This window comes from Anabas testudineus, chromosome 7 (assembly GCF_900324465.2).
Source record: "Anabas testudineus chromosome 7, fAnaTes1.2, whole genome shotgun sequence".
NCBI classification, from domain to species: domain Eukaryota; kingdom Metazoa; phylum Chordata; class Actinopteri; order Anabantiformes; family Anabantidae; genus Anabas; species Anabas testudineus.
The window spans coordinates 20,208,832-20,221,435 of record NC_046616.1 but is presented as its reverse complement, the minus strand read 5'-3'; the positions used below and the strand labels follow the sequence as shown (position 1 = coordinate 20,221,435).

The following is a 12,604-nucleotide window of genomic DNA, read 5'->3' as shown; positions in this document are numbered from 1 at the left end:
CCAATCAGCTGGCAGCCAGATGTTGAGCCCAGCAGCTAGTTTCAACACAGAAGAAATGAGGTGACATGAAAAACAACTAGTCCTCAACTTAACTATCAGTAATTTACTGTATTATACTGCTTTCACTTTCCACTACAGTACATTAATCTGGTAGATGGGACTCTTCAAAGATAATAATATAAAAAAAAAATCCATTATTTTGACAAAATTGGCCCCTTTAGATTTCACTTGTTAAATTCACTTCCCCACTCTCAGCTTCCCAAATGGTTTCATTTGGGTTAAATAACTGTTTGAGACCTGATTCTTTTCACTAAAACAATTTTAAAAAGGACTACAGGCCTGTCTAGCAGAGCTATTATTTTTTATTTCCTCTTCCTCAGATTTATCTTGTGAGCCAGCTGCAACCTTTCTGTGATACCTTTACTTTATTACTGAAAATACTTGTGCACCATGTTAATTGTGTTTGACTGTACCTCAGTAGCTTCATTTATGACAGAGCATCAGAATTTATAAGATCTTGGCCTTTAATATGTAAAATCTTGTAACTAATACTCTTAAATAATATATATATATATATATATATATATATATATATATATATATATATATATATATATATATACCTTGTAGCCTGTAAATAACCAACAGATAGCTAAATCCAATAGACTGCCATCTGTAATTTCTAGCCACAGGAAACATGTGTGTTCAATTTAAAACATTTGCACCGCGTTAGAAATCACAAGATATTAAATGCTTAACGTTTTCCTCTGGTCTTAAAACCCCAGTTATCCACAAGGTGGCAGCTTTATACCTGTGAACAATTCATTCAACTCACTGATGTTCAGGTTTGGTTTGAAATCCTTCAGTTCATTCTGTGATAAATCTACAACAAGGTAAGAATCCGATTATAGTGACATTATAAAGGATTTTGAACGGGTTTCCTTCAGATTTGTTGATGTGCAAAACTTAATATAGTCACTTAAATATTTCCTCAGGCTACAGTGTAAATAAATGACAGCTGAGGGATTAATGTTTCCGGTTCTGTGGTTTGAGGAATATTTAACACAGAAAATAGAGGCTGTAGCTGCAACATCACACAACTGCGTTAAATCAACAGGAGAGTCACAGTGAGACGCTTTCCTGAGCCTTCCTCATTTCTTGTCCATGTCAAAAATGAGATTTAGCTAGAAAGTTTGGTTAATCAAAGTTTTATCTCTGTCACTGAATAGAAAGAAAATGTAGGTAAAAGGACAGGTTTGGGTGCCACAAGCAAGATGGAGGATGTTTGTAAAAATGTAGAAAGTGTATATTTCAATTTCTTCAAAAGAAACAACAAGAGAACAGGATTTTATTTTGGAAATGATGACCGGAACCTCGCCAGGGGCCACTCTCCGCCTCTTTCTCTACGTGCGTCTTGGCGTGTCAGTGTCAGTCCTCAGGATGGAGAGCAATCAGTTGCACTTCTTCACTCAAAGAGCTGGAAACCTTTGATCACATATGTGAAAACATCGTGATTTATAAAATAAATAAACAAGCTTTTTCATTTTTCCTCCTGGAAATATTTGAGAAAAACTGTTGCGATGTACAGAAACGGAGACAAGAGCGCAAAGGCTGCGCTCCGGAGCCAGAAACAGCCCAGGACGCACCAGCAGGTCTCTGCTCAGAAGAGGAGGAAGGAGTCGTCTTCTAAAGATGTCCAGAGCAGCTCATACGCCAAGGACACACCGTCAGGTCAGTGCGACTCCGGGAAGGAAGTTAAGTCGACGGGAAAGCGGACGGGGAAAGTCTCATCCAGTGCCACATCAGAGTGCCAGCGGAGCCCCGGAGCGCAGAGGAAACTGTCCGACGCCAGCAACGCGTCAGAGGACCTGAGCAAAGACTCCGGCTGCCTGTCAGGGAAACTCTCGTCCTCAGACAGCAGCTCAGAAATATCCGACTGCACCTCGGAGGGCAACAAGAACGACTCTCCGAGCAGCGACAACGAATTAAGCTGGATACCGGGGAAAGCGTACATGAGCCCGGACAGTGAGCCGAATGGCGACGTTAAACACTGCGTAAAGGTAGACAGAGATTCCTGCGCCCTCCAGCCAGACGCTGCAGCAGGGGTCTTCAGTGTGTTCAACTCCTCAGGGGCTTTTATGGAACTAATGATGGGGGAGACAACGGAAGATCTTGTCAGGGAAGTGGACGATTTGAGATCAGAGAACGAGTATTTAAAAGTAGGTTCATTAATTTGTAATATTTTTTTCATTTAGACCCTGTTTGTTTATAAGAGCTATAACAGCTTGTGAGTCCCAGTAGGAGGCCCTCCAGAGCCTGAACACCAGAGCGGATTTGCTGATGATGCTCATGTCAGTCTTCATTAGTGACTGAAGGACAAGTGAGCAGCAGCTCTCATGCAAGAGTCACAAGTCAAGAGTATCTACTGATTCAAACCGTTTTGGCATCATCAGTAGCATTTTACACAGCAAACCTTTTACTGAAAGAGAAATCACCAGGTAAACCTTTTCAAATAGTTTTAGGGAAGTCATTAATGACCTCACTGCCAATTTTATTTCTGCAGTTCAAAAGTACATTTAATTCAATTCAATTCAATTTTATTTGTAAAGTGCCAAATCACAACAGAAGTCATCTGAAGGCACTTTACAGTCTATAATTAAAGAGAAAATGACATAGAAAACCCAACAATCCCATTCGAGCAAGCTTTAGGCAACAGTGGAGAGGAAAAACTCTTAGAGGAAGAAACCTCCAGCAGAATCAGGCTCATGGTGGACGGCCATCTGCCTCGACTGGCTGGGGTGAGAAAAGAACAGCAGGCAACAAAAACAACAACAAGCAGCAAAAACATTGGGCAGGTCAACTACATTCTGGAGATATATACGGCCGAGGGTACCTGCAAAAAAGTACAGAGACAGTGTATCAGTAGAGGTCCCCCAGCAGACTAACCTATAGCAGCATAACTAAGAGATGGTTCAGAGTCACTTGAGCCATCTCTAACTGTAAGATTTATAACATTTCCTTTGTAAATAGCCAGTAGTACCAAAAACAAACACTCAGTTACATTGAATTGTTTTTTAAACATATACAGTCTGTGATACTGTTATATTTTATATAAGGAGATCATTATTACTCATGTATTTATACCTGCATGTCACTGCAGTTTGATTTAACAATTTTAATTTTAACTGATTTTATGATCAGTACCTCCTTGTTTAATTTCTAATGCAAAAGCAAATAGTGAGAAATGCTCATCACAATTAGTCAAAAGCCCAAAGTCAAACTTTCACATCTTATCTTGTCCAATATGAACAACTGTCAAACCATCACATTTTAGAAGCGGAAACCATGAAAATGATTTGTCTTTTTGTTTTGCTGGCTAGTTACACATTTAACAATGTTATAAAAGGTCTTCATTTGTTATGGTTGTCAAAAAGTGGAGTAAGAAGTACAATATTTACCAAGCTTCTTCCTTCTTATATGCCCACTTCTTTCACATTATGTTTTTTAACACAGCCTTTTTGATAAAAATGTCAAATGTTCAGTGGTCTAGTTGAAGTAAAGAGCTGATTTCTGCACAACATGCACACACTTGTAGCACAGATGCTGATATTGCAGCAGTGAGAAGAGTGGAAGCTGTAACAAACTCACCTTAATAATTTAACATGCACACTTTGATAAAGGTGACTTTTAACTTTCCCTTCCTTGTACTCATAACTGACCCTTTGTTACATTCACTTAAAAATACATTTTCACACTTACGACACAATGCACAACGAAACAAATGGTTTTAACTGAATGTGCTACTTCTGGTCTTAAAGTCTGTGTGTTTCTGTGTTGTCCGTCCAGGATGAGGTGGAGGAGCTTCGCTGCGAGATGCTGGAAATGCGCGACATGTTCCAGGAGGAGGGGGAGTACCAGCTGCAGGAGCTGCGGCTGCAGCTGGAGCAGGCCAACAAGACGTGCCGCATCCTGCAGTACCGCCTCCGCAAGGCAGAGCGCCGCAGCATCCGTGTAGCTCAGACGGGACAGGTGGACGGGGAGCTGGTCAGGAGTCTGGAGCACGATATCAAGGTCAGATGTTCACCGCCTCCTCCTCTCCTCCTTTACTGTGTGCGTGACCGTGTGGTCTTGTTAAAACTCACTACCCACGTACAATCAGTAAAAGCTCTTTCTCAGAAATCTGACTTTTGGCTGAATCACTCTGTTCCCGTTGTTTACATCAAAGTGGATATTTTCTGATAGTCCCACAAAGTATTTCCCTCTTTGAGAGAAAAAGACATTGATCGAGTTGTTCATATGCACTGAAGGGCTGTAATCAGTTGACGGCACCCTGAGTCACGGCTGGTTGCTGCTCTGTAAAGTACTTACTGCTGTTTGTCCATGCCACAAAAATGTCATTAGGTTGAAGTGCCTTCATCATGCATCCTGTTCATATTTTTTCCATACCATGGTGTAATTATGTGGTGAGGTGTTCTCCATGACTAGAAAACATAAAAGCACAGTAATCTTGATCAGAATCAGGGCAGGTCGATTACTGGATGGTTAAAAAGAGACTCTGTGGTGGCAACCAGCTTCTTGTTTCTCTGAACCGGGGTGTGTGGTGGTGGTGTAGGATTCCCAACAGCCTCACCCCCTTCATCCACTCACATGGTGAATTCCTGTCACAAGCATTTTCTTAAAAAGTCTCTTAGCTTTGCTGCCAGCTGCTGCCAAGAATGTGTTTCACTCAGTCGTAAAACAATGCTCACGAGTACAGATACACTGAGTGGAACCAGGGATAGATTACTGAGTGTGGCAAGGGGCCAAGTAAAGTGGAATCAAAAAACGACCACAGAGAGACACAGGCCGCCTCATTTGTTGTTGATTTGTGTTGCAATCCTCAGGTTTTATTCTTATAAAGGAGTGATGGAGGGCAGCTTACATGGCAGGACCCAGTGGCCCATTATCTCACAAGCCATCCATAAATGGAGCAATAATAAACCGCTCTTTGCTTTGCTTGCAGGTTGCAAAGAGCGTGTCCTTCCGGCTGTGCAGTGAGCTGGAGGCAGTGCAGAAGAAAAATTCCCAGTTGGAGTGGGAAAATGAGGCACTGCGTGAGAAGACACAGGAACTGGAGGTGGCCAAGCAGGTCTTACAGGCTGAGGTGGAGAAATTCAGAGAGGTACAACACTGAAACAGAACAGCCCCTTAAAACCTCACAACTTCGACTCAAACCTTAGGTCCGATGTGCATTTTCATGAGGGAGGCAACTGAAGTTCCCTGTTATTCAGAGCAGATTCTGGAAAAGGTCTGGGAGCGATATAGAACAAACTTTATTAAATAATATGCAGTCAAAACCTTGACAGAAACTTAAGTTTCCACCACTGACATGCTCCATAAACCTTGATCCCTCTGCTCAGGAATCCTGCTCCATTACTACACACAGCTGCCCCCATCCCAGAGAGTAGTCCCCCTCACCCCTCTGTTACCCTGATGTCAGGCAACACATGACCCCGATCCAGATCACTGATACGAGTGAAGGGCTCGGCCAGCAGCTGCCTGGTGCCTGAGCGGGGTGAAGCAGCCTGGTATGCTGAAGTCCAACCTCCAGGCACAGCTGAGATCCTCAGCTGAGAGGACAGAGAAAAGGAAAGCGGGTGCGAATGAATGAGTGATGGGGGCGAGAGATTACAAAAATAGACTTGCTTTCTCTGTTTCTACTTCTATTAAGCTGGGCTAAATCTGGATCACTGTGTCTTATGGCATTCAAAAAGGCGGGTGTTTGTGCGGTGACATACTGACCTACAACACGTTTCTAAGTTGAGGCCACCACACCCTGACGGTGATTGAATTTCTAGTTCACCTTTTATTCTCGCAGCTCCTCCGGCCTCCGTGGCTCCTGTGAGAATGATTGTGCACTCTGGTGGCATGTGCTCGGTTTAATCCAGGATTCTGTGCTCTGGCATGAGCTCAGTCTGGTCCCCTCATCTGAGACAGCTGCCTGCTAGTCCCTCTGATCCCAATAGGGAAATCCACTTAGATTACTTAATCTAGGAGGACACAACGTAAATAGATGTGTAGGAGAACATTTCAGGGACTGAAACTGGTGCTGGACTGTAGGTGACACAACGACACAGACCAACACTGCATTTTTATTTTAAAATGCAAATCGTTTATCTCCATCACTCATCCTACTCACTAACGGGTAATATCACATTTCAGGTAACAATAGGTGGATTCAGTTTCTAAGCGTACCGTCCTTTAAGTGAAAAGACATTGGTCTAGCCTGACCATGAGATCACGATTGTTACCACAGTGTCGTCCTAAGAATGAGACACCAGACAGTAGCTTTTATTGTTGTCATGCTCAGATTCACAAACTCACATTTTGTCACCTCTGAGTCACGTAGAAGACAGAATAAATAGAATCACTCCATACATAGTTAGTGCATTAGTGCAGGTATGTCTGAAAGTGGCACAGGCATGAAAAGTATTTCAATCATAAGTTTTTAGACAATGTGCTTATTTACTTTCTTGCCGAAAGCGCAATGTGAAAGAATGACATCACTCACTGCACCCCTAAAGCTCATTAATAACAAAAGTATGTTGTGTGTTTATCCATACAAACCCACAAAACAATATTATCAAACAATAATAATGGGGAAAAAAGAAAGTCACTGCTCAGTCATACACTGCACCAGACCAGGAAATAGACTGGCATGTAAACTTGTAAAACCCCAAACTGATGTTTTACAAAAAGCATTTTGATGAGAGTACCTAAGAGGAGTTGCAAGGTGGATGGTGTTACAGTCTTGGATCTGTTGGTACATAGTGCATGCACTCCTGATAAATAGAGCTCTTGCTAATGTTTTTGTCCTCAGTGCTCTCTAAAGAAGAAGAGCATCAGATCATCAGTCAGTAAGACTGAGAAGAGGCTCTCGCAACAGCTTGAGGTTTGATATATTTGAAATTCATAATTCATTTAAAAAGTGGCTGCACCCATGAGAAATTGCATCTGGTATTATTCCTGATTGTAATTGTCCTCGTTTGCCAACAGGATGACAGTGCCGACCTCAAGTGCCAACTCCACTTTGCCAAAGAGGAATTAGCTCTCATGTGCAAGAAGCTCACCAAGTTGGTATCAGACAGTGAGGGCATGCGCGAGGAGCTGGCCAAATACCACTCAGCCTACGGTGACATCGATGTCACCCAATCATCTCAAGGCAAACACAACTCCGCCCATTCCAGGGAGGCAGAGGTCAAAGTTCACTTGAAGCTGGTGGAAGAGGAAGCCACGCTCCTGAGCCGACGCATTGTCGAACTGGAGGTGGAGAACCGTGGACTGAGAGCGGAAATGAGCGATCTGAGAGAGAAGATAGGAGACGGAGCCGGAGGGGGGGAGGATGAGGAAGAGGAGAATCGGGATGTACTGGAGAACAATGTGTCAGCCTCTATTACAGCGAAGGGCAGAGAGGGAAGCGAACAAGGTTTAAAAACTGGATGCACGGATTATGAGCAAAGTCAGGAAGAGGTAGCAGAAAAAGGTAGAAGTGATGTCGAGTCATCCTTGCTTAGTAACCGGTCACAGACTGAAGGGATGATTACTGCTTGTCACATCACCCGTGAAGGTCCTGTAGGTGGTGAGTGGGACCCGTCAGACAGTCAGGAGGGAGAAAACAACAAAAACCCTGACAGAGGTCTCAAAGGGATGACTGTGAAAGACTATGAAACTCTCCTAGCTCTCAGAGATCATTCCTGCATTTTGAGCTCAGCCATACAGCTCCTGACCAAACCACAGAGACACGGCCATTGCTCATCACCATCGTGTGCTTTTACCACAGAGGTGGACTCGAGCGGTAAGGCGCACAAGGTAATCCTACCGGGGCCTTTGAATGAACCTTTGGAGCTTTTGCAGGCCATGCTTTTAGCTTTCATTGGGAGAGTGGAGACACTTTTAACAGGAGAAGATTTGAGCAGAAACTCTGTTCACAAGGACCAACGTGTTTGGGATTCATACGCTTCCTCCTTTTTCTCTGGAGACGGTGCAGATCATGTCGGGAATACTCATAAACTGAAGGTGTCACCAAGTAAGCAGTGTGATGAAGACCTTCACACCACCAAGGTTGAAGAGAAAAACGACACAAGACAAGCGCCCAGCTTCCAGTGGGACAACGTCCACAACTGTAGGAACCCAAAAATGCAGCTGTGTCTGCAGATTCTGTGGATCCTCCATCAGTGGTGTCAAGTTAAAGGACCTGACGTGCAGGGAAAAAAGGTAAAATATAAGCTTCATTTCACCTAGTGGCAGACTGCGTGGTAGTTTAATCTGTCAGTTGTGTAGGTACATATCTGCGATACCTAAATGTATCTGGATTGATTTGATTCAGTGTAAAGACAAAACCATGTCCGTGCTGCGAGGGTTGATGCAAAACCTCAGTGTGGAGCTTCGGGATGAGCAGACGGAATCCAACAGTGAGGCCAAGACCACACAGGGCAAGGCATCTGAGGTAAGGATGGTGTTTACCCTGCAGGCCTGCTTTTCCCCGCTGTGTGTGAAGTCCCCGCTGATGATCTGTCTCCCTGGCCACGCATCCTCCTGACACTCAGTTCATCGGGCATCGCGAAAAGACCCATGCCAGAGTATTTAGGCTAATCTCTTGTAGCGGCTGCAGCCAAACAGGACATGCATGTTCAAATCTGCTGTATGAAAACACTCAACTTATTCTGTGAATTGTCCAAACACGGGCCTGTGCGTGTGCAGTTGAGTCCTACATAGCCTCAGTTACTGTGTACGCCTGCTGGCTCAAATGCAAATAGAAAAACAGTTATTGACGCACATACAGTTTGGATCTTTGGGTTGTTGATGTCTTCTTGTCACAGCATGGCTCTCGATCTGCTCTGCAAGGAGAGGATTTATCTGTTTAATGGTTGTTTTTGTTCTATTTCACTGACTCCCTCCCTGAATCACTCCTTTCCTCAGACGAACATTTAGTTATAGAACAAGAGTCTGTGAGGCTCTGAGCTCCAATGGGACAGTAGAGATGGCAGCTATCAGTCCTCCTGTGCTGCTGCTGCTGCTTCTCTCGGGATCCACAGCTCTGGTTTGTGGTTTTGTGTCAGATGTATGTGGTTTCTGTGCCATTTAAATTTGACACACATTATGCTGCTTGTGCCAACCTGAATTGCTGGAATGTGCAGCAAGTCAACAAAATACTTGAAATGAGAGAGAGAGAGAGAGAGAGAGAGAGGCTGGTAAACAGTCACACTTCAGCAACACTGAATCCAAAGATCAGATTTACAATATTGACTTTGCCAACACCAATTTGCAGTCAGAAAATGTGGGCCAGGGGCAGATTCAGTGATTTAGATGTCATGGGGCGTCTACTTCTTCAAAGACTTTCACGTGTTACATAACAAGTCCTATTCATGTGAGTGATGGTTGTTTTACAGCATATTTGAATGTTAGACGGTTCGAAATACTTTGCTTGTTCCACATAACACTCAGCGTCACTCTTTATCTTTATATACTTGTACCTCCAGGCGAGTCGGAAGTGGGAAACCAGTATAACTGCTATTGAGATGAATAAGGCATGGTGCTGACCATTGTTCAGTAACCTTTTTGTGTACTAAGTGGTTTTTCTCTTTGCTTAGTGTGCTGTCAGTGGTATCTTTCATAATGGACAACAAAGTGATGCTGACAGGTCAGTGTTTTCCAGCATTCATGTTCACATCTTGTCCATCTTGTTCGTGAAGATCACTGAAGTTGTACCTTCTGCTGTATTCACAGAATCTACAGCTTGAAAGGACAAAGACATAGGCAACAGTCTTCTCCTTGCTGCCATAGGAAAAAGAACTGGTGCTACGTGAGCCAGGAGGCTGCCCAGCTGGACCGAGAGGACCCCGTTAAGACGTGGGACCATCTAATCATGCCGCTTAACTTCCCTGATCTTGACTTTGAGCAGATGTCCATGGAGAGAAGCCACACTGCCCCGGAGAAGTCGGTCTTTCGCATCTACTACAGCCCCCCGTCTGCTCGTAGAGTCCAGCTGGCTCAGCTGCAGCAAAGCCCCTTCACAGACAGAGAGAGAGAGTCTGTCAACACTCCCTCTGCCTGGTGCACACCGCCAACCTCCTTCTCTCTGCTCCGTCTAGACTCGTCTGCTAACCTGAGTGACGACATGAAGGAGATGACGGCCACCTGGACGCAGTCGGGTCATGGCAGTTCACTGAAGAAGAGGGGGAGATTAGCCGAGTGGTGGGCGGACGGGACCTGCTCATGTACTCAGACCCACATGAAGCCACAGATGGTGAGTGTGGGTCTGCAGACTGACTGTGTCACTGTGAGAAACAGCCCTTCTCGAGTCCTGACCTCCTCCCTGGTGTCTGCTCGCTCCCACCACATCTCCACCTCGCTGGATGCAGTAACAGGTCGAGTTGAGAGGCCCATTTCTCGCTCCACCTCCTCGCCTAAACTCTACCGGAGACAGTCTGGTGCGGCCTCAGCCGCCAATCTGAGCTCCTCCACCTCCTCTCTTTCCCCTTCTAGAGATCGAGCATTGTGGAACCTGAATCACCAAAGCCAAACTAGCCTCACATTGACCCGACAAGCCAGTCACAGAGCAGGTACAGGGCAGAACCACACCGCTCTGGGTAACGGCAAGCCGCCCAGCAAATCTGTAGGCGCCAACCGTTATGGTTTGGTCACAGAGTTTCTGCGAAGGGTGAGCGGCCGGGCAGAGAAACCTGCACCAGACCTGGGACAGAAGACGAAGAGCAGCCTGAAGAACCTGAACGAACGAGGTCAGACGAGGCCTCCTGCCGTCCCGCTGCACAGGAACGACAGTGTGACAAGGATCGTCAACCAGAGGTTCATAAAGCAGAGAGAGGAGAGAGGCAGCAGCCTGAACCACAGTGTCAAACCCAGCATGAGCCCGGCCACAGCAGAGGTATTCATCATATACACACTCATGACACTGTTATAACATGGGACACTTTAGACCACCAATTCAAGCATTATTCAAGCATAATTCAAGATTATGAATGCCAGCTAATTTTTCTGTCTCTGCTCTTCCTAAACAGGATGGAAACTACGACTGCAGCTCCAGCAGCACCTTGACCTTCTGCATACCTCGTCCATCTCGTGCCACCCAGAGACAAACGTCAAACCAGAGCAGACTCCTTCGACACAGATACTCGGCTCCTGCGAGCGTGGCCACCGACTCCAGCCAAGAGTGAGCAGAAGGAGAAAAAACAACAACAGAAGCAGCTCGGCTGATACTTCTGGACAGCTGAGAACAGTCAGAGCCACGGGACAGGAATTTAAACTCTTTACTGCACAATGGTGACCCGGGAGTTTTGGTAGACTTTGTGTGGGATTTAGAAGAGTGGGGTTCAGAAGAGCTGTGAATAAACCAAGTTATATTTCTTTTGGTGCAATTAAGTTATTACCTTTTTACAGATAATAAAGATTCATCTTTATTTCAATCATGGTAGGTAGTATATAATTTAACAGTTTATTTCATATTTACACAATTAAACTTTCTGTAAAACGGATTTTACACTTGCATTGTGACCTGCAACTACATTTTGTATGATCTCTAGAGTATAAATAACCTTTTACTGAATAAAGTTGTAAGATCTGACCAACCCTTAAATGTAATTTTATTTATCTGTTAGGCTGTAGGAACTTGTTTACTCTGCAGTAATCAGCTGCCTCAGGACAGGGCTGCTGGGTATTACAGTACGTCACATGCTCAAAAAAGAAAAAGAAAGTGCTAAGTAGTTAATAAGATAAGATTTCCTCCTCAGTTGGGAGCATCATCTCCCTCCTTTCTTCCCTCACTGTCTAATCGTGTGACTCTTGATGTTCAGTGTCATTGAAAAGTAAGTCCAACTAGCACATCGAAGTGTGTCTATATGTACATTGGCTGGATATTACAGTTCAATTTAAATTTACTGTGAGAGGTTCAGATTTTCTTGCAGCAGGTCAGATGAAATACTTTGTCTACAGTCGGTGTGATGGGCAGCTGGCCCACTGTGGTCAAGGACAAAGCGAGCGGAGGAGTCGCACAATCACACGGTGTCACATTTCAGCTCACAACACATGTTCATCCTCTTATACACACACACACACACACACTCGCACACACACACACAAATATTAATGTGGGAGTAGCTTCAGTTGAGTGTAACTCAGTTTCACAACATCAGTGAAAAACTGGCAAAAACAATTCACAGTACAAGACATGTATGATAGAGATCATATTGTAACATTTACTAGCTGTTATCCTACAGTTGTGCAAAAGTCATAGAAATGTATAAGAAAAAATGTATAAGTATTTTCCAGCATGTTGAACTGTGTCTTTATTGGCTATTGTTTGTAAAATTATTAATGTTGCTATAAATATAAACTAACATCTGATGAGAAGCACAACCTCAAGTCTCTGCGGCAATCTAATAAACTACTGAACTAACAAACAATATAAACTTAAGTGATGGGCTCCTACATTGGTAACTGGCTGTGTTGCAGTACTGACTCCTACCTCAGGGGGCGCCACACCTGCAGCGCTGCTGTCTCTCGTCAGCCGTGCACCTTCTTTAATTACATTTGTTGTTGCCAAACACAA

At 44.3% G+C, this 12,604-nt stretch overlaps 1 protein-coding gene across 2 annotated transcripts; it reads left to right on the top strand.

Annotated features, from left to right (window-relative positions):
- The first annotated feature begins 5 nt into the window (after positions 1–5).
- Positions 6–11,582, top strand: si:ch211-197l9.2 (protein SOGA1). Of its 2 annotated transcripts, none has more exons than XM_026367159.1 (9): positions 6–60; positions 3,847–4,071; positions 5,003–5,161; positions 6,860–6,931; positions 7,036–8,253; positions 8,366–8,485; positions 9,630–9,679; positions 9,766–10,924; positions 11,058–11,582. In XM_026367159.1, the coding sequence occupies exons 2-9, from the start codon at positions 3,874–3,876 to the stop codon at positions 11,211–11,213; spliced, it is 3,132 nt and encodes a 1,043-aa protein (XP_026222944.1). In that variant the 5' UTR covers positions 6–60; positions 3,847–3,873; the 3' UTR covers positions 11,214–11,582. The 2 variants fall into 2 exon arrangements, with proteins under 2 accessions (XP_026222944.1, XP_026222943.1); XM_026367158.1 differs by lacking the exon at positions 6–60 and adding an exon at positions 1,438–2,219.
- Positions 11,583–12,604: the final 1,022 nt, after the last annotated feature.

What these genes read in the sequence shown, in the direction of transcription:
- si:ch211-197l9.2 (XM_026367158.1), top strand. Translation starts at nt 1,581, where the DNA reads ATGTACAGAAACGGAGACAAGAGCGCAAAGGCTGCGCTCCGGAGCCAG. An exon ending in GGCTCTCGCAACAGCTTGAG is followed by an intron (nt 6,932 to 7,035) that starts GTTTGATATATT and finishes GTTTGCCAACAG; the next exon opens with GATGACAGTGCCGACCTCAA. An exon ending in CTGACGTGCAGGGAAAAAAG is followed by an intron (nt 8,254 to 8,365) that starts GTAAAATATAAG and finishes GATTTGATTCAG; the next exon opens with TGTAAAGACAAAACCATGTC.